Source organism: Oncorhynchus kisutch, linkage group LG13, assembly GCF_002021735.2.
Source record: "Oncorhynchus kisutch isolate 150728-3 linkage group LG13, Okis_V2, whole genome shotgun sequence".
NCBI lineage: Eukaryota > Metazoa > Chordata > Actinopteri > Salmoniformes > Salmonidae > Oncorhynchus > Oncorhynchus kisutch.
The window spans coordinates 35,393,425-35,412,974 of NC_034186.2; the positions used below are offsets into that span (position 1 = coordinate 35,393,425).

Consider the following 19,550-nt stretch of genomic DNA (forward strand, 5'->3'; position numbering starts at 1 on the left):
GTTGAGAGAGAGAAAGAGAGAGAGAGAGAGAGAGAGAGAGAGAGAGAGAGTGTGAGAGGATGTGTGTGTTCCCCAGGGTCCGAGCATGGCCATGTTTCCAGCTGCACGGGGTCCCAGCCCCTCAGCCTCTCTCTCTTTGCCACTCTCTCAGCCAGGCCGGCAAAACACAGTGCCAACACACACAGGGTCATCCACTCATCACCACGGCAAACTTCGCCATTTGTTGTAGCAACATCGGTCCTCGCTAATGAGTGTGTGTGTGTGTGTGTGTGTGTGTGTGTGTGTGTGTGTGTGTCTCGCTGAAACGAAAACACTCGGCTCGGCACGATGACAACCAGGGCCAGTGGGCATTCCTGTGTGGGCCTGTTTTTCTGTTTCTTCTCTTTCCAATATCGGCCCGTGACAATAACAATTTAGGCACGACACACACGCTCTTAGAAAGCATAGGGACAGGGAGGTTTACAGAGGAGCCCCGTGAGACATGTCACACTTTCACTCTCTCTTAGCTAAGCTTAATGGGTACTAACACAAGTATAATGGTGTAGTTCCATTAATGGAAATACAGTAGAATTCTGTAACTCGGTGGTGTAGCTCTTACCTATCCACTGGTTGGTTGAGCTCTCCACCTCGTTGCACGTGGTGCCATCACACAGCTCGCGGGCCAGTGGACTGCTCTCGCTCACGTTGTAAAAGCGGGTGGCCTCAAAGGCTGTGGAGAAAGAGAGAGAGAGAGAGAAAGAGAGAGACAGAGAGAGAGAGAGACAGAGAGAGAGAGAGAGAGAGACAGAAACACACACACACAAAGATTTGTATGAGTGGTGGATGCACCTCTCTCTCTCTATATTTTACACCACATACTATTGAATTCCAATTTCCTCTGAGAGAAGGCTGTCGGTAAATCATACTAAATCATTGTGAAGATAGCGGAGGGTTTCCCTGCTTGCAAAGTGAGCATATTCATAACATCAGAGGCACACCTGGTTCGTAGTAGTCGTACACCTTGACTGGAACAGGCGCTGTCTTGCCCACTATGTACTGCCTGACAGCCTGGAAGGCCACACACGTCATACACTGACTGGAGATCTGTGTGGTGGGAAAACACAGAGACAGGTCAAATGTTAACCAGTTAGAATTGATCAAACAGAAAAGTACACCACAGCTATCAACAGATCACAATGGTGATATACTGGTACCTCATCAAAGTAGAAGAGGACCTTCCTTCCGTCCACTTCGTACCTCTTCAGACCAACCCTCTTGTCCATTAGCAGCTGTTTGATGAGAAAAGGGGAGAGGATGGGGGTCAGTACATATTCTAATCTACAATTAACCAAACATTCAATAACATCCCTTTCAACAAACACTATTATACAGTACAGAACCACTGTAAAAGCCTTTTAGTTTAAAGGGTTAAATACGAAGCTCTTTTGTTGTCTCACTGGTCAGTAAGTATTCTGGTGACTTCATTCCAGCCTAGTTGTACAGTAGGTAGGTCAAGTCTGTTTACAAGCTGAAGAGAGGGAGCCAGAGACAGCTTCCAATAACAGTATCAGTGTCTATGAGGGAGTTGCTGATACAGCGTAAGGGGTTGGGTGTTGGGGGGAGCATGGGGGCACGGGTGTTAATTCCTCCCACATGGCTCTCTAGAAGGTGGCAGTCCTATGGACAGATGAAGTTTATGAGGTGCTCAGCCTGAGCTGGCGCCACTGGGACACACACACACACACACACACACACACACAGAGTTCGGTAGAGAGTAATAGAGTATGCGTGTGTCTGTGTGAGAGTAGACTGTGTGTTGGCTGTGTTGTTTGACAAGAACTATAATTATAGTAACAACTTGAAATGTATTCCATTCACCTTCTCTTAGCACTTAAAGTAAAATAAAATAGGTAGCATAGTTAATGTGAGGCATTTTGTTCCATTCAGCTCAGCCCCATTATACTGATAAAAAAGAGCCATAGAGACATAAGCCAAAGTGTGTTGTGTAATCATTCCAAGTAACATTGATGAAAACAACAACACATGACTGCATAAGCGAGGCTCCATCTCGTAAAGTGAGGAATGCTGCTGGTCAAGGCAGTCAGGCAGTCGTAAGGCAGGGAGGCTAGCAGGGGTGGTTCTGTAAATCTAGCTTGTTAGCCACTAAACAATACAGGTCAGCACTGACTCCTTCAAGTCTCAGGGAGCTAGTGTGTGTGTGATTGTGTGTGTGTGTGTGTGTGTGTGTGTGTGTGTGTGTGTGTGTGTGTGTGTGTGTGTGTGTGTGTGTGTGTGTGTGTGTGTGTTATCCCAGGTAGGTAGGTCTTTATAAAGCTGGAGTCTGTGGCCCATAACTCTGCAGTAATGGGGGAGATAAGCATTTGATGAGTGCCTGGGGAGGTGACCTCAACTAACCCTCCCTAAGATGGCTGCCATGGGTCCCTCTCCCCTAGCTCTCAGAGGGGGGTAATAAACAGTGGCAACCCCCTGCCCTGGCGGCTAGGTTTTAGGCCAAGAGAAGGTAGGTGCCCCCTGCCCTGGCTCCCTGTGGAGCCCCAGAGACACAGTAATGTGTTTCTGGGCCAGAGTTGGCCCTCATCCAGACAACACTACAGTCCTTAAACACTGCAGTAAAAATACTCTCTCAATAGTGATTACCCCACTGCTTCATAAACACACACACGTAGATCCAGTCGACCCAGTTTTGGCTATGTCTGCCAAGAGTTCCAACACGCTCGCATGAAAAAATACTAAAGTGTATACTATGGTAGGAATACTATAGTATTCACTTTAGTGTTTTGGGATATTTTACTGTAGTATATAGTAGTATTTACTGCAGTATACTGTAGAGGTCGACCGATTAATCGGAATGGACGAATAATTAGGGCCGATTTCAAGTCTTCATAACAATCGGAAATCGGTATTTTTGGACATCGATTTGGCCGATAATTTATTTATTATTTTTACACACCTTTATTTAATCTTTATTTAACTAGGCAAGTCAGTTAAGAACACATTCTTATTTTCAATGACGGCCTAGGAATGGTGGGTTAACTGCCTCGTTCAGGGGCAGAACGACTGATTTTCACCTTGTCGGCTCGGGGGATTCAATCTTGCAACCTTACAGTTAACTAGTCCAACGCTCTAACAACCTGCCTCTCATTGCACTCCACGAGGAGCCTGCCTGTTACGCGATTGCAGTAGAAGCCAAGGTAAGTTGCTAGCTAGCATTAAACTGATCTTATAAAAAACAATCAATCAATCATAATCTCTAGTTAACTACACATTGTTGATGATATTACTAGTTTATCTAGCGTGTCCTGCGTTGCATATAATCAATGCGGTGCGTATCGTTGCTCCAATGTGTACTTAACCATGAACATCAATGCCTTTCTTAAAATCAATACACAGAAGTATATATTTTTAAACCTGCATATTTAGCTAAAAGAAATCCAGGTTAGCAGGCAATATTAACCAGGTGAAATTGTGTCACTTCTCTTGCGTTCATTGCACGCAGAGTCAGTGTATATGCAACAGTTTGGGCCGCCAAATTTGCTAGAATTTTACATAACATAACATAACATTGAAGGTTGTGCAATGTAACAGGAATATTTAGACTGATGGATGCCACCCCTTAGATAAAATACGGAACAGTTCCGTATTTCACAGAAAAATTAAACGTTTTGTTTTCGAGATGATAGTTTCCGGATTCGACCATATTAATGACCTAAGGCTCGTATTTCTGTGTGTTATTATGTTATAACTAAGTCTATGATTTGATAGAGCAGTCTGACTGAGTGGTGGTAGGCACCAGCAGGCTCGTAAGCATTCATTCAAACAGCACTTTAGTGCGTTTTGCCAGCAGCTCTTCGTTGTGCGTCAAGCATTGAGCTGTTTATGACTTCAAGCCTATCAACTCCCGAGATTAGGATGGTGTAACCCATGTGAAATGGCTAGCTAATTAGCGGGGTGCGCGCTAATAGTGTTTCAAACATCACTCGCTCTGAGACTTGGAGTACTTTTTTCCCTTGCTCTGCATGGGTAACGCTGCTTTGAGGGTGGCTGTTGTAGATGTGTTCCTGGTTCGAGCCCAGGAAGGAGCGAGGAGAGGGACGGAAGCTATACTGTTACACTGGCAATACTAAAGTGTCTATAAGAACATCCAATAGTCAAAGGTATATGAAATACAAATGGTATAGAGAGAAATAGTCCTATAATTCCTATAACCTAAAACTTCTTACCTGGGAATATTGAAGACTCATGTTAAAAGGAACCACCAGCTTTGTTTTTGCATTATTTAAACCAAATTGAACATGTTTCATTATTTATTTGAGGCTAAATTGATTTTATTGATTGTATTGTATTAAGTTAAAATAAGTGTTAATTCAGTATTGTTGTAATTGTCATTATTAGAAATACATTTTAAAAATCGTCCGATAATCGGCATTGGCTTTTTTTGGTCCTCCAATAATCGGTATTGAAAAAAATCATAATCGGTCGACCTCTAGTATACTGTATTATCTACAGTTTATTATAGTATAAATACTGTAATAAAATAGTTGACTATAGTATAGTAATTACTGTAGTGTTTGTGCGGACTGTAGTATACTGTAGTATTTACTAAAGTGTTTTGGTTTGATTATCTTTGACATAGAAGTGGAGGGCTTCTCCTTGAGGAAACCTACTGGAGAAATAGTAAAAGATCAAATGTTCCATAACCTGTAGGTAGACAGGACTGGAGTTTCTATAACCACAGGGAACACAATATACTATATGGTCTATACTTGGCATGTAGGTTTCTCACTTACAGGTGGCACAAATTGAGGAGGGGAATGGGCAGGGTACATACAAATAAATACTGTAGTATTTACTATAGTTTAAAAAAAGTAGTTACTACAGTGTTTTTTGTTGTTGTCAGTAATGGGATGTAATGGAGTTTACATTGTGTGTGTGTGTGTGTGTGTGTGTGTGTGTGTGTGTGTGTGTGTGTGGAAGAAGTTAAGCTACACTAAAGCTATCCTTAAGAAAAAAAATATGTTTCTTTGAAAAACTACTTCACTACATCCAAACTACTTCGTGGTAAATGATCATATCTAAATCTGAAATATCATAGACTACAAGTTGCAAGAACTGATCACTCTGGAGTAAAGGTCTAATTTAGCCTATTAAACACAAATACTATGTTTCAAGTGAGAATTAGGAAGCTGAAAAAGAAAGGAAATTCTTGCCTACTTCACCTGATCAATACCACGCCACCTCATCTGAAATGGTCTGTCTGTCTGTCTGTCTGTCTGTCTGTCTGTCTGTCTGTCTGTCTGTCTGTCTGTCTGTCTGTCTGTCCGTCCGTCCGTCCGTCCGTCCGTCCGTCCGTCCGTCCGTCCGTCCGTCCGTCCGTCCGTACGTACGTCCGTACGTACGTACGTACGTACGTCCGTACGTACGTACGTATGTATGTAGGTACGTATGTATGTATGTATGTATGTATGTATGTATGTATGTATGTATGTATGTTTATGTCCTACCCTCTCCAAGCTTTCCACATCGGAACGGAAACCTGAGAGCAGAGGGACCTCCAAGACAGCCATGTTGGAAGAACCTGAGTGGAGCCACCTGAAGAGAGAAACAGAGTTAGATGCTAAGGTAAATGCTAGCAGAACTAGGCCAACTACCAGCCAAAATGCTAGCTAGGCTAAAGGCTGCTGCACTGAGCCGACTATCTCTGCCCTACCTGGCGCAGGCTTCCAGGGTGATGCGGTAGTCCAGGTTGTCTTGGTGAGCTGCGGGGTCTTCATCATCGGTAGCCGCCCGGCGTTTGCGGCTCAGCTCTGAGCGGTTGTCGGCACGGGAACGGGAGCGAGGACTAGGGTGGCGGGGGGAGGGTGGTGCTGGCGGGTGCCGCTCCTGCCTGGGTTCTTTCAGGTCCACCTTGAGCTGGAAGGCTGGCTTGACCAAGGGGTCAGGCACGTTGTAGGATACATCAATCTGAGGAGAGACAGAATGTATTCCAGATTGTGGGTGTAATAGATAGTGCAGAGACAACTTGTGTGCAGAGAAAACCCATTGAATATGGAAGCTAACGCACGCAGGCACACACACACACACACACACACACACACACACACACACACACACACACACACACACACACACACACACACACACACACACACACACACACACACACACACACACACACACACACACGCATACAGGCTCCCTCTCATCATGCTGATCTGGAGAGAGGGATGTGTTGAGCGAGGGATAGAGGTGTGAAAGCAGGAAATTAGGAGGTGTGTGAATAGATGGAGGGATGTATGGAGGAGTGGAGGGGGGCAGAGATAGGCAGCAATAGTGGCCTTCTTCAGCCATGGCTCCTATATACACTGAGTGTACAAAACATTAAGAACACCTGCTATTTCCATGATATACACTGATGAGTTGAATCCAGGTGAACGTTATGATCCCTTATTGATGTCACCTTTCACGCTCAACAGTTTCCTGTGTGTATCAAGAATGGTCCACCACCCAAAGGACATCAGGTTAATTTAACATAACTGTTGGAAGCATTGGAGTCAACATGGGTCAGCATCCCTGTGGAATGCTTTCGACAACTTTTAGTCCACTCCGGATAAATTGAGCCTGTTCTGAAGTCAAAAGGGGTGCAACGCAATATTAGGAAGGTGTTCCTAATGTTTTATACACTCAGTGTATACAGTGCCTTTGGAAAGTATTCAGACCCCTTCCCCTTTCCACATTTTGTTACGTTACAGCCTTATTCTAAAATGGATAAAATATATGTTTTTTCAGTCTGCACACAATACCCCCATAATGACAAAGTGAAAACAAACTAATTTATATAAGTATACAGAACCTTTGCTATAAAACTGGAAATTGAGCTCAGGCGCATCCTGTTTCCATTGATCATCCTTGAGATGTTTCTACAACTTGATTGGAGTCCACCTGTGGTAAATTCAATTGATAGGATATGACTTGGAATGGTACACACCTGTCTATATAAGGTCCCAGAGTTGACAGTGCATGTCAGGGCAAACACTAAGCCATGAGGTCGAATGAATTGTCTGTAGAGCTCCGAGACAGGATTGTGTCAAGGAACAGATCTGGGGAAGGGCACCAAAAAATGTCTGCAGCATTGAAGGTCAACAAGAACACAGTGGCCTCCATCATTCTTAAATGGAATAAGTTTACAACCACCAAGACTGTTACTAGAGCTGGCTGCCCGGCCAAACTGAGCAATCAGGGGAGAAGGGCCTTGGTCTGGTCAGGGAGGTGACCAAGAACTCGATGGTCACTTTGACAGAGCTTCAGAGTTCCTCTTTGCAGAAGGGAGAACCTTCCAGAAGGACAACCATCTCTGCAGCACTCTACCAATCAGGTTTTTATGGTTTACGGAAGCCACTCCTCAGTAAAAGGCACATGACAGCCCGCTTGGAGTTTGCCAAAAGGCACCTAAAGACTCTCAGACCATGAGAAACAAGATTCTCTGGTCTGATGAAACCAAGATTGAACTCATTGGCCTGAATGCCAAGCGTCATGTCTGGAGGAAACCTGCCACCATCCTTATGGTGAAGCATGGTGGAGGCAGCATCATGCTGTGGGGATGTTTTTCAGTGGCAGGGAATGGGAGACTAGTCAGAATCTAGGGAAAGATGAACGGAGCAAAGTACAGAGAGATCCTTGATGAAAACCTGCTCCAGGGTGTTCAGGATCTCAGAATGGGGCAAAGGTTCACCTTTCAACAGGACAACGACCCAAAGCACACAGCCAAGACAATGCAGGAGTGGCTTCGGGACAAGTCTCTGAATGTCCTTTAGCTGCCCAGCCAGAGCCCAGACATGAACCCGATCAAACACCTCTGGAGACCCGAAAATAGCTGTGCAGCGACTCTCTCCATCCATCCTGACAGAGCTTTAGAGGATCTGCAGAGAAGAATGGGAGAAACTACCCAAATACAGGTGTGCCAAGCTTGTAGCATCATACCCAAGAAGACTGGAGTCTATAATCACTGCCAAAGGTGTTTCAACAAAGTACTGAGTAAAGTGTCTGAATCCGGTAAATGTGATATTTCAGTTTTACATTTTTTATTAATATGCAAAAATGTCTAAAAACCTGTTTTTGCTTCGGCATTATGGGGTATTTTGTGTAGATCGATGAGGGGAAAATAGACAACCCATTTTAGAATAAGGCTGTAACGTAACAAAATGTGGAAAAAGTCAAGGGGTCTGAATACTTTCTGAATGCACTGTATGCTCGGCTATGAAAACCAACTGATATTCACTCCTGAAGTGTTGAACTGCTGCACCCTCTATAACCACTGTGATAATTATTTGACCCTGCTGGTCATCTATGAGCATTTGAAGAATGATCTGGCCTTAATGGCCTTGTACTCTTATAATCTCCACCTGGCACAGCCAGAAGAGGACTGGCCACCCCTCACAGCCTGGTTCCTATCTAGGGTTCTTCTTAGGTTCCTGCCTTAGGTTCCTGCCTTTAAAATGACCTTCCTTCCTCCAAAGGAAGTTTGGTTTTAGGCTGGGTTTCTATAGCACTTGGTGACAAATTGCTTTATAAAATACATTTGATTGATTGATATATACATATATATAAATGCAGCATTTCAACAGTAGTAATACACATAAGCTTTATGTCCCTTTTCAAAGGATCCAAAAACTGTTAAGTGTTATCTGGAGGATCACAGAGCCCATTTGAGACCAGCGTAATGATCACCTGTCATGTGAAGAGGGATAAGGTTGACACACTCTTCTAAACATCCAGCAGAGGAGAGGAGAGAAGAAGAGAGGAGAAACTGGCCCCCCAAGAAGTTGTTTATGCACCCTGGCCTCAAAGAGCTTTTTGTTTTTAGTGACAAGGTACAGCAAAAACAGCATCCTATCCAGGGGGTCAGTGTTATTGAGGAACGAACAGTCCCCGCTGAACAATTGCCTAAGTTTTACCAGATCATTCCAATTTACAGTCAGGAATTTGGGCATTAGAGCAATGAGTCATGGGAATAAACTGGCTTTTCCCCTCTGGAGGATTCTCAGTGTGACTGAAGGATAGAATGAAAGAAGAGGAGATCAGTAGTAACATACCTGCATTAGACAGCAGCCCTCGCCTTTAGCACTGACAAACAGCCCTGTGGGAATACTGGGGATCTAGACAGGGCGAGAGGAGAAAAAAATGGGGTTGAGAGAGAGAGAGACACTTATCAAGTGAATTAATGCTGTAGACCCAAGCAGTAGCAGTCAAATAGCCTGGCCACTAACCAGCACAGCTAAATTACCCCCAATTAAACTGACAGAGCTAATTACAGCAGAGAATTACATGCCCGGCAGAGGGAACAAAAGTTCAAGCCTTCACCTGAGCTACTCCCTCAATGTGACTGATTGGCAGGTGCTTGGGAATGAGAAGGAAATGTAGACGAACAGCCTGAAAACACTCACTGGTTCATTCACTGGGAAACATATTCCATTGCTCTTAGATAGAGTCTCATTGTCATCTTCAAGTGAATTGACTTTGTGGATGTTATTTAAGGTACCTTTCATCATTGAAAACAGACAATTGTGTAACTTGAGTTTCTGTGTGTAGTGTGTATCTTGGTCCAGTAGGAGTCTCTTCACTACCTGAGAAAGAGCGTTTACCTCAGAAAGAAGATGCCCTTAGAAACAGATCTAGGATCAGATTACCTTCCTCCAATCCTAACTTGAACTATTAAAGGAAAAACCATAACTGACCTTACATTAGAGTCTAGTGGCAACGTGGCACTACTCCTTACCGAGGCGCTCTGCAGCATCTTTTGGTTGTCGCGGTGCAGTTCAAAGCTCTCCTGGAAGTCCAGGTTGGTAGAGGCCAGAGAGATGGTCAGGTTAACTCCTCCCACGTACGACAGGATGGCATACTCAGACAACGCCTGAAGAGCTACACACGTGTCCTAGGAGAGTGGATGGACAGACAGTTATTAGAAGGAGGCTTTGGACACCAGATGATCAATTACCAGTTGTTTCAAATAGACGTTGGTAGGACAGTTCTCTCTTTTAAAAGAGATTATCAGGCTAACCTGGTAAAACCTGGTCAAATAAAACCACATTTGGCCGCTTAAAAAACACAATACATATGGGAGAGATGCATCTGGGAGAAATACTTTAGACTAAGAGACTGAGAGGCTCTGGTTCTCCAGGGTTTGTGAGGTGTACCTGTGTGGAGGAGAAGCCCCCGAGGGCGTTCCTCTGCTGGGAGAGCCACTTGACCACAGGCAGGGCGGAGGCCACGTCACCCAGCAGGGTGTAGGTCAGCAGACCGTATGCTGTCATCTCCACCTCCGCTGACACCACTGGGACACGGAGGAGACTATTAGCGTACAAACACTAGACAGCCACACTAACACTAAAAGTCCCGATCTGAGAACATCAGAATCATCCATCATAGAGGACAATGTGTCTACCTGACTGAGAAAGACCGTCACTAAAGCCCATGAAGGTGGCCTCATCTGTCACCGTGCTACCAGTCAGACTCCAGTGGGTAAAGCCGTCTGATTGAAAGAGGAGAGAAGTAAGAGAAAGAAGGACATGGAGAGAGACGAAAGTGTACGAAACAGTATGAGGGAGGGAGAACAGTGGGTTAGTCATGTCAGCTTAGTGTTTCATATGAATTGGTAGGCAACCAAACTTCCTAACAGCTGAGTACCTTGTGTGATGGCCATGTGGTTGAGGCGTCGAAGGGCGAGGGTGGCGTAGGGGCTTCGTAACAGGGCCAGGGCGTAGGCAGACAGGGCTGTGGTGTACGGGTCATCAGCTGTGTATGTGTTACTCTCCAGGAAACCCTTTGCCTTGGCCACAGCAGTCTTCTCCTCCTGGGGAAGAGTACACATATTTATTTAAATAGACATAAACACAGGTGCACTAACACATGTCGCACATGTGTGCACAGAGACCAAACCTTCGTATGAGTGATGGATACACCTCTCTTCACAACTCCCCCCATCCCTCCGTATTCATCTTTCACTTAAGTCCGGCATATTTGATCTTTGCTGAGTGTTCAAGATCAGTCCTGTTCCAACTCATACTCCCCAACTCAGATGTGCTGCTTATCAAAAGGCAAATAAACATTGACTTTGCAATTAAAGGCAGGAGCTTTTCCAGATGTGCTCAAATGAGAGACCTCAACAGCCACTCACTTTAATATGCCCAGTTACCTTTTCATTAACTGAATTTGGAAGGAAGAAGGAGTTTTGCTTTGATGTAAAGTATCCCTCTTCAGTTGGTATCAGTTAAAGAGGCCTGATTCTCTGGAGAGCCCTTCAGGATTGATAGGGAAGGATAGGAAGACTGGAAGAGGAGGGAGGTTTGGTGAAGGAGGAGGGAAACGGATGGAAGGGGAACTAGAGGGAAGAACTACCTTGTGAATACTTTGCGAAGAGCTGTGCCTGAATGAACAGAGAGCTGACACAATAACAATCTGGGTTTTAACATTGGTATTGGCAACACTCTCAATGTAGGACACAGCATTAACATTACATGGACTCGGTCACTGTACACATAAACAGCAACATTCTTCTGAAACAATGACTTTGGCAGATAAAGAGCATTCCACACTTGGCCCTAAAATAAGGACACTGCTACCTTTCAATAGCCAAAGATCTCTTTTTACTAGAGCGACCATGACGGTGATCAAATGTTCAACTGCCAGTGTGTCCTATGGGTTGCCTCAATGCACACTGGAGAGAGTTCAACAGGTCGGTGAGCACGTGGTCAAGGGTTCAGCACCAGGGTAAGAGCATGGCGAGGTGACAGGAATGTGGCTGGGGTGTACTACCTTTCACAGGCATCCTTGTCTCTGCATGTCCTCCTCATAAATCTCTTGATGCAGTCAGCCAGGGATTAGATATTAAATTACAGCCACTGGAGCATAACAAAAATGAATGGGCTCTGTGCCAGGACATCCACATTTCCAACTGATGGGAATGTACCGGCACACGCACGCACGCACGCACTCTCTGGGTGAGAGAGAGAGCTGCATTTACAAAAGTCTGGTATTAGGTCTGAGCCTGAAAGTTTAATTGAAAGTCCAATTTACACAAATATATGAATGTTAGGTTAAGATTCGCCCCTTGAGGAATACTGTGCTAAATAATACTGTTTGGGGGGTGAAGGTGTTTAATGGGAGAGGTCATGGTCCCCCCACTGATCCTCTTACCTCTGAAGTTATTCCTGTCTCCAGGAGGGCTGCAACCACGTATGCTGTCAACGAGATTTTTCCATGGATTCCTCCCTTTAGATGGAGAATAACACTGGTTAATGGTGCTTATGAAAACATGCACACGCACGCACGTGGGCAGGCAGGCAGGCAGGCACACACGCACGCACGCAGGCACACACACACACACACACACACACACACACACACCTGCAAGTCTTTGTTGAGGATGCGTCCCATGGCGGGGAAGGAGCCCTCCTCTCTCTGGTGGTTGATGAGCCAGGCCTTGGCAGCTTGCAGCTCCTCTGGGTCAATGAAGATGAACCCACGAGACTGAGCAAAGGATTTCAACACAAACGCTGTCAGCCTGGAGAGGAGAGAGGAAGAGGGAAGAGACAGAGACAGCGAGAGAGAGAGAGAGAGAGAGCGAGAGAGGGATTGGGTCTCTTTCAAGCATGTGCTGACATATCCTTCAAAAATACTTAGCAAACTTCACATCGGAGTTCACATAAACCATTTGAATGGGGTGAAATTTTCCCCAACCAGTCACACCTTTTAAATCTCTCAACAGCAACAGGGATGAGTGAGATGGCAGCTGATACATGCCAAACTACACAGCACGTCATGCTGAGAAGATCAAACTACATCAAAATCCTGTCAGGCAAAAACAGACTAACTGACAGAGAGGGGGTTGGAGGGAGAGCAGAGGAAGATGAAAGAGGGGAAGATGGAGGAGGAGTGGGAAAAGCGCATATTGTCACCACAGGATACAGCAGCTGTTCCGTCTCAAGAACAAGGAATTTCACAAAACAAAATCAAGTATGTTTCTGCATGCCGGACTATCCCGTAAGCATTCTGAACTTATACAAACAGCCATCGCCAGGGTTGGCATTCCTAATCTCCAGTAACAGTGTGTGACCTGTAGTTTCTGAACTGGAATCCCAGCGGGAATCACAGAGAAGAACTCAAGACCCACAGAGAGGCCAATGGTGATGACTGAGGGACCTGGCTAGGCTAATAAACACACGTTCATACATAAACAACTGCCCTTCAGTAACCCCTGCACACAACGGCCAATGCTCTTCAATTACAGACTGGCATTCCATTACAGCATCCTCCCCAGAGCAACCAAGTGATGAGGCAAGCTGCTTACCATAAAAAGGTGAAATAAATAAATAAACCATGTGTGTTTTTCCCCCAAACATGCATTTGGGCTGTAACTGAAGGAACAAACCAAGAGAGTAAGAAAAAACGCTCTCCCATAAACCACGGTACTAAATCTTCCCTTGCTGGGCCCTGGAAGTTATGTCTCCCCAGAGAGCCAGCAGGGATGGAGTCTTAAGCCGGCAGGAATTTTTATAATGTTAAGTAATATTGTGTCACCGGCTTTAACTGCTAGGCCCCAGGGAGAGGTGCTGGGTAGCGTATAGATGATTTAGTGTGTGAGGAAACGACAGAGACAGAGCTGCTTCCTCCACTCTGGCCCGCTGAAGTCCCTCCCTCCGGGCTTCCACTCCCCTTGTATTGCAGTTGTTGACATGTTTTTCTGGATAGCACACAGAGGTCATTCAGAACAGCACACTGGAGCTGGATCCTGCAACGTCAATGCAAGTTGAAACCAAGGTTTTTATAACTGCCTACAGGAACGACCGAGACTTACTGACAAATACGGCCCATGTTAACAACTCCACAACATGATAAATTCCCTGGCTACTGGTTATTTTGATGCAGGTTATATAAACATATTTATTGTTTGAGTAGCAGTTGTAAAATGTGGGTCATATGAAGTCCAAATAGACTGGGGTTTTCTATAGAAGTACAACACAGAATATGTTTAATCTTCAAAGTAAAGATAGTCAAAATGATAGTTTCTCAAATTCAAAATGATAGTTCAAGTTCCTTAAAGTCTTCAAAGGCAGCAGATTTACCCTGGTTCTCACACAGTTCTTACTGCAGACAGTTTTAGTTTGAATGAATGACAGAGTGCTCTGTTTGTGGTTAAACCACATGGATACACACACACCAGGGCTTCCATGGCAGTGTGTGTGAGAGGGGAGAGAAAGGGTTACCACATCCAAGCACAGAACAATAACAACCATTCTCCATTTCAACATGTAAACATCTATCAATTCAGCACCCAGTTATCTAAGATCTGGCTTGATAAAAACACAAAATTCCTGCTGTAATCACCCAATGTTTGGCATTGGAGTGGAAATAGATAGTTGAACAACACTGTAGATCAGTTCTCTCCATCTCTGCTATCCAATCCACTCTAGCCTCACTGCCAGATCAATCTCATTCACAGGGAAATGCCTTGCCAGCCTCAACACGTCCTGTGTGTATCTAATCAGGCACCACTAACATAGTCTTGAAAACCAGACCCTAGGAGCATTTGAAAATTGTGGGAGGCAACGCAGATATCTAGAGTGACTACCAATAACAGACCCACAGTGTGGAGCTGTGGAGCCCTCCATTGGGCTGCATATTTACCCCAGGCCAGGGTATTAAGTAGGCTACGGGGTTTGAGGCGGTGGAGGGTGGTGATGGTGGGGGTTCTGCAGATTACAGCAGCATGTGGCTCTCATTGGATCCAGACGGAGACAGGTATGCAAGCGATGCCGGAAGAGGGGCTGCCACGTCCGCTCCAGGCCCCACCACAACACCCCCACCTCCAATCCCGCAAAGATATGTTGATATATCCCAACACCACCCCCCTAAACACACACACACACACACACCAGTGGTATCTGCATCTGCCTGAGAGGCAAGCAGGGGTTAGTGATGAGAACCAGCCCCTCCTTATCCTCAGCTCTGTGCCCCGAGGTCCTGTTCAACCCACAGGGACAGACACAGAGACCAGAGTAGAGTATAGTAGAGCAGAGTAGAGTAGAGCAGAGTAGACCAGAGTAGAGCAGAGTAGAGTAGACCAGAGTAGAACAGAGTAGAGCAGAGTAGAGTAGACCAGAGTAGAGCAGAGCAAAGTACAGCAGAGTAGAGCAGAGTAGACCAGAGTAGAGTAGAGCAGTGTAGAGCAGAGTAGACCAGAGTAGAGTAGAGCAGTGTAGAGAAGAGCAGAGTAGAGTAGACCAGAGTAGAGCAGAGCAAAGTACAGCAGAGTAGAGCAGAGTAGACCAGAGTAGAGTAGAGCAGTGTAGAGCAGAGTAGACCAGAGTAGAGTAGAGCAGTGTAGAGAAGAGTAGAGTAGAGTAGACCAGAGTAGAGTAGAGCAGAGTAGACCAGAGTAGAGCAGAGTAGACCAGAGTAGAGTAGAGCAGAGTAGAGAAAAGTAGAGTAAAGTAGGGCTAAGGGCCTTGGCATCAGCCAGACCCAGCATTAGCTTATGGAGACATTACTGCCTGTGTCATTATGTACAATCTTTTCATTAGGCCCTGCAATTTCCGCTTAGATACAATTTTACAACTGGAATACATTAACACTGCATTAAGAACGCTGTTTACCTGCCCATAAATGACCTGTACGAATGACTAACTCTGGAGGCCAAACAAAAGGTGGGTTGTTCTGACATATAAACACCAAGCTGATGGATTCATAAAGAGTTTGTTGCTACAGGTTTACATAAGGTTCAACATCTGTGTCCTGCCATGTGGCCCGTGGCTCCAAAACCGACGCTTACACTATTATGACCGTTACACTTCATATCTTCTTAATATCCTCTTCCCGCATATGGAGGTTTCAAGGGTTTTCATGGAAAAGTTGAATGATATTACCAATTACACCAGAGCAGTGATTCAATTGTTTTGGACAAGACATGGCCTAGTTCCAGGTTCTAGGGCATGTCGAAAGTCAAAAAGCTTTTTTCGTTAAGTGGCCTAGAGCATAGCAAGCTCCTGTGTCTCCAGTGGTAGTGGGGGTCTGAGGAGGAGGTTGGGAGGGGGGGGGGGGGGGGGGTAGTCAGTTTAGCCTACATACAGAGGTGCTACTTCGCCCCTGGGCCAAAACAACCAGGGGCCATTCTGTTCCATATGCATTAACCCTCTTTAACAGCAAATAGCTTACTGGAGCCCCACGGCTGCCTTGGGAACCAATTAGAAGTTTGTGTATGATTCTCCTGGGTTTATTTAACCTACTGTTTCACAGTCTGAGCTCTATTAAATATCATAATACCCACATCAACTAGTAAATCACCCTGAAGGTATGCAAGTGGCCCGAATATGCAAGCAGAACATTGGAGCCTCTCATTCGCGCCGTATTCACTATTCCAAATATTATGACATGGTCGTGGCCGCCTGCCTGCCTCCAGGGATGTGTAAACATTAAATAAACACTCAGCAAGCATAACTCAGACCGATTTAAACACAGGAATATGAGGGTATGAATGTTGAACATGCGTATACAATGTTACTGATAAGAGCTCCCATTGTTTCTGCCAATAATCCACTTCAGGTCAGGGTAAGTGGAGGAGCGGTATGCAGTATTAAACTATGTACCATTGGGAGTGAACTGACGTGCAGGATGTAAAACTAAGTGAAAAGTAAAGGACTTACTGAGGGATGTAAACCTAAGGAAAGAGTAAAGGACTTACTGAGGGATGTAAACCTAAGGAAAGAGTAGAGAACTTACTGAGGGATGTAAACCTAAGGAAAGAGTAGAGAACTTACTGAGGGATGTAAACCTAAGGAAAGAGTAAAGGACTTACTGAGGGATGTAAACCTAAGGAAAGAGTAGAGGACTTACTGAGGGATGTAAACCTAAGGAAAGAGTAGAGTACTTACTGAGGGATGTAAACCTAAGTGAAAAGTAAAGGACTTACTGAGGGATGTAAACCTAAGTGAAAAGTAAAGGACTTACTGAGAGATGTAAACCTAAGTGAAAAGTAAAGGACTTACTGAGGGATGTAAACCTAAGTGAAAAGTAAAGGACTTACTGAGGGATGTAAACCTAAGGAAAGAGTAGAGGACTTACTGAGGGATGTAAACCTAAGTGAAAAGTAAAGAACTTACTGAGGGATGTAAACCTAAGGAAAGAGTAAAGGACTTACTGAGGGATGTAAACCTAAGTGAAAAGTAAAGGACTTACTGAGGGATGTAAACCTAAGTGAAAAGTAAAGGACTTACTGAGAGATGTAAACCTAAGTGAAAAGTAAAGGACTTACTGAGGGATGTAAACCTAAGTGAAAAGTAAAGGACTTACTGAGGGATGTAAACCTAAGGAAAGAGTAGAGGACTTACTGAGGGATGTAAACCTAAGTGAAAAGTAAAGAACTTACTGAGGGATGTAAACCTAAGGAAAGAGTAAAGGACTTACTGAGGGATGTAAACCTAAGTGAAAAGTAAAGGACTTACTGAGGGATGTAAACCTAAGTTAAAAGTAAAGGACTTACTGAGGGATGTAAACGTAAGTGAAAAGTAAAGGACTTACTGAGGAATGTAAACCTAAGTGAAAAGTAAAGGACTTACTGAGGGATTTAAACCTAAGTGAAAAGTAAAGGACTTACTGAGGGATGTAAACCTAAGGAAAGAGTAGAGGACTTACTGAGGGATGTAAACCTAAGTGAAAAGTAAAGAACTTACTGAGGGATGTAAACCTAAGGAAAGAGTAAAGGACTTACTGAGGGATGTAAACTTAAGTTAAAAGTAAAGGACTTACTGAGGGATGTAAACCTAAGTGAAAAGTAAAGGACTTACTGAGGGATGTAAACCTAAGTGAAAAGTAAAGGACTTACTGAGGGATGTAAACCTAAGGGAAGACTAGAGGACTTACTGAGGGATGTTAACCTAATTGAAAAGTAAATGACTTACTGAGGGATGTAAACCTAAGGGAAGACTATAGGACTTACTGAGGGATGTAAACCTAAGGGAAGACTATAGGACTTTCTGAGGGATGTAAACCTAAGGGAAGACTAGAGGACTTACTGAGGGATGTAAACCTAAGGGAAGACTATAGGACTTACTGAGGGATGTAAACCTAAGGGAAGACTAGAGGACTTACTGAGGGATGTTAACCGAATTGAAAAGTAAAGGACTTACTGAGGGATGTAAACCTAAGGGAAGACTAGAGGACATACTGAGGGATGTTAACCTAAGGGAAGACTAGAGGACTTTCTGAGGGATGTAAACCTAAGGGAAGACTAAAGGACTTTCTGAGGGATGTAAACCTAAGGGAAGACTAAAGGACTTTCTGAGGGATGTAAACCTAAGGGAAGACTAAAGGACTTTCTGAGGGATGTAAACCTAAGGGAAGACTAAAGGACTTTCTGAGGGATGTAAATCTAAGGGAAGACTAGAGGACTTAATGAGGGATGTAAACCTAAGGGAAGACTAGAGGACTTTCTGAGGGATGTAAACCTAAGGGAAGAGTAGATGACTTACTGAATGATGTTAACCTAAGTGAAGAGTAGATGACTAACTGAGGGATGTTAACATAAGTGAAGAGTAGATGACTTACTGAGGGATGTTAACCTAAGTGAAGAGTAGATGACTTACCACATGCTTCCAGAGGAGTCCCTCTCTCCAAAGGCACTGTAGGATCCATCCTGGCGCTTATAGGTCAGCTGTCTCTGGTACCCTGGGATAGTACAGGGAGAAGGAATTAGTGGGTTGATGCTAAAGTACTTTTTCATTAATACTGCTATCCAAACCAGTGCCCAGATTTATAAAACACTTACGCAAAAACATACGATTCTTAAGAAAAAATAAGATAAGAACTTCATAAAATAGTCTGTAAGTACAATTCCTCAACAATATCTTAAGATGTAATGATTTTCTTAAGAACTTCTCAAATATCTTCTTACAAATTGTCTTCTTACAAATTGTTTGTTGCTAAGCAACCATTTTAGCTAGCTATCTAGCAATAGCAATCATGTTAGCGTAGTAGCCTCAATACAACTAGAAGGAATTGACATTTTAAACTATAAATGTAATAACATGTATATAAGGAAACTATGTCAATATGTTACTATTCCCTCTGCTAAAATGTACTGGAATGCAGCCCAAGTGAACTGGAACAAAGTTTCGTTGTTGTCTGGTAAATATTGTATATCTAATAAGGTGAAAGAAGTATCATACAAACTCATTCATAGAATCTACCCTGTAAATACCTTTATTATACACAGATTTAAAATAGCTATTGATAACAAATGTGTATTTTGTGATTGTGACCCAGAGACTCTTGACCATTTATTTTGGGACTGTTCTTATGTCAGAAGATTTTGGTGTGAGTTAGAAGATTTTATTTTAAAAGAAACAACTATTAATGATAATTTGAAAGACTCTGATATTATGTTTTATTTTGAACCAAATGATATGAACCCTGATTTAACTTTCATTGTTAGTTTGTTTGTCTTTCAATGGAAGATTATTTGTCCATAAAATGAAGTGGGCAGAAAACAAACCCCTTTTCAC

General features: G+C 43.9%; 1 protein-coding gene and 1 non-coding gene across 3 annotated transcripts in view; both read right to left on the reverse strand.

Moving 5' to 3' along the window:
* Positions 1-19,550, reverse strand: part of LOC109902521 (C3 and PZP-like alpha-2-macroglobulin domain-containing protein 8) — a 49,726-nt gene that overhangs the window by 6,587 nt on the left and 23,589 nt on the right. For both annotated transcript variants that reach the window (XM_020498938.2, XM_031786112.1), the window contains exons 27-39: positions 18,633-18,714; positions 12,400-12,556; positions 12,190-12,264; positions 10,681-10,846; positions 10,439-10,525; positions 10,191-10,327; positions 9,773-9,928; positions 9,090-9,152; positions 5,708-5,961; positions 5,502-5,589; positions 1,194-1,268; positions 978-1,083; positions 599-709 (exon numbers count right to left, since the gene is read on the reverse strand). In XM_020498938.2, the coding sequence (XP_020354527.2) occupies positions 599-709; positions 978-1,083; positions 1,194-1,268; positions 5,502-5,589; positions 5,708-5,961; positions 9,090-9,152; positions 9,773-9,928; positions 10,191-10,327; positions 10,439-10,525; positions 10,681-10,846; positions 12,190-12,264; positions 12,400-12,556; positions 18,633-18,714 (1,557 nt within the window). The remainder of the gene's footprint in view (positions 1-598; positions 710-977; positions 1,084-1,193; positions 1,269-5,501; positions 5,590-5,707; positions 5,962-9,089; positions 9,153-9,772; positions 9,929-10,190; positions 10,328-10,438; positions 10,526-10,680; positions 10,847-12,189; positions 12,265-12,399; positions 12,557-18,632; positions 18,715-19,550) is intronic.
* Positions 4,639-4,692, reverse strand: LOC116353193 (U7 small nuclear RNA). The gene has a single exon (XR_004202561.1). It is a non-coding gene; the product is annotated as a U7 small nuclear RNA (small nuclear RNA).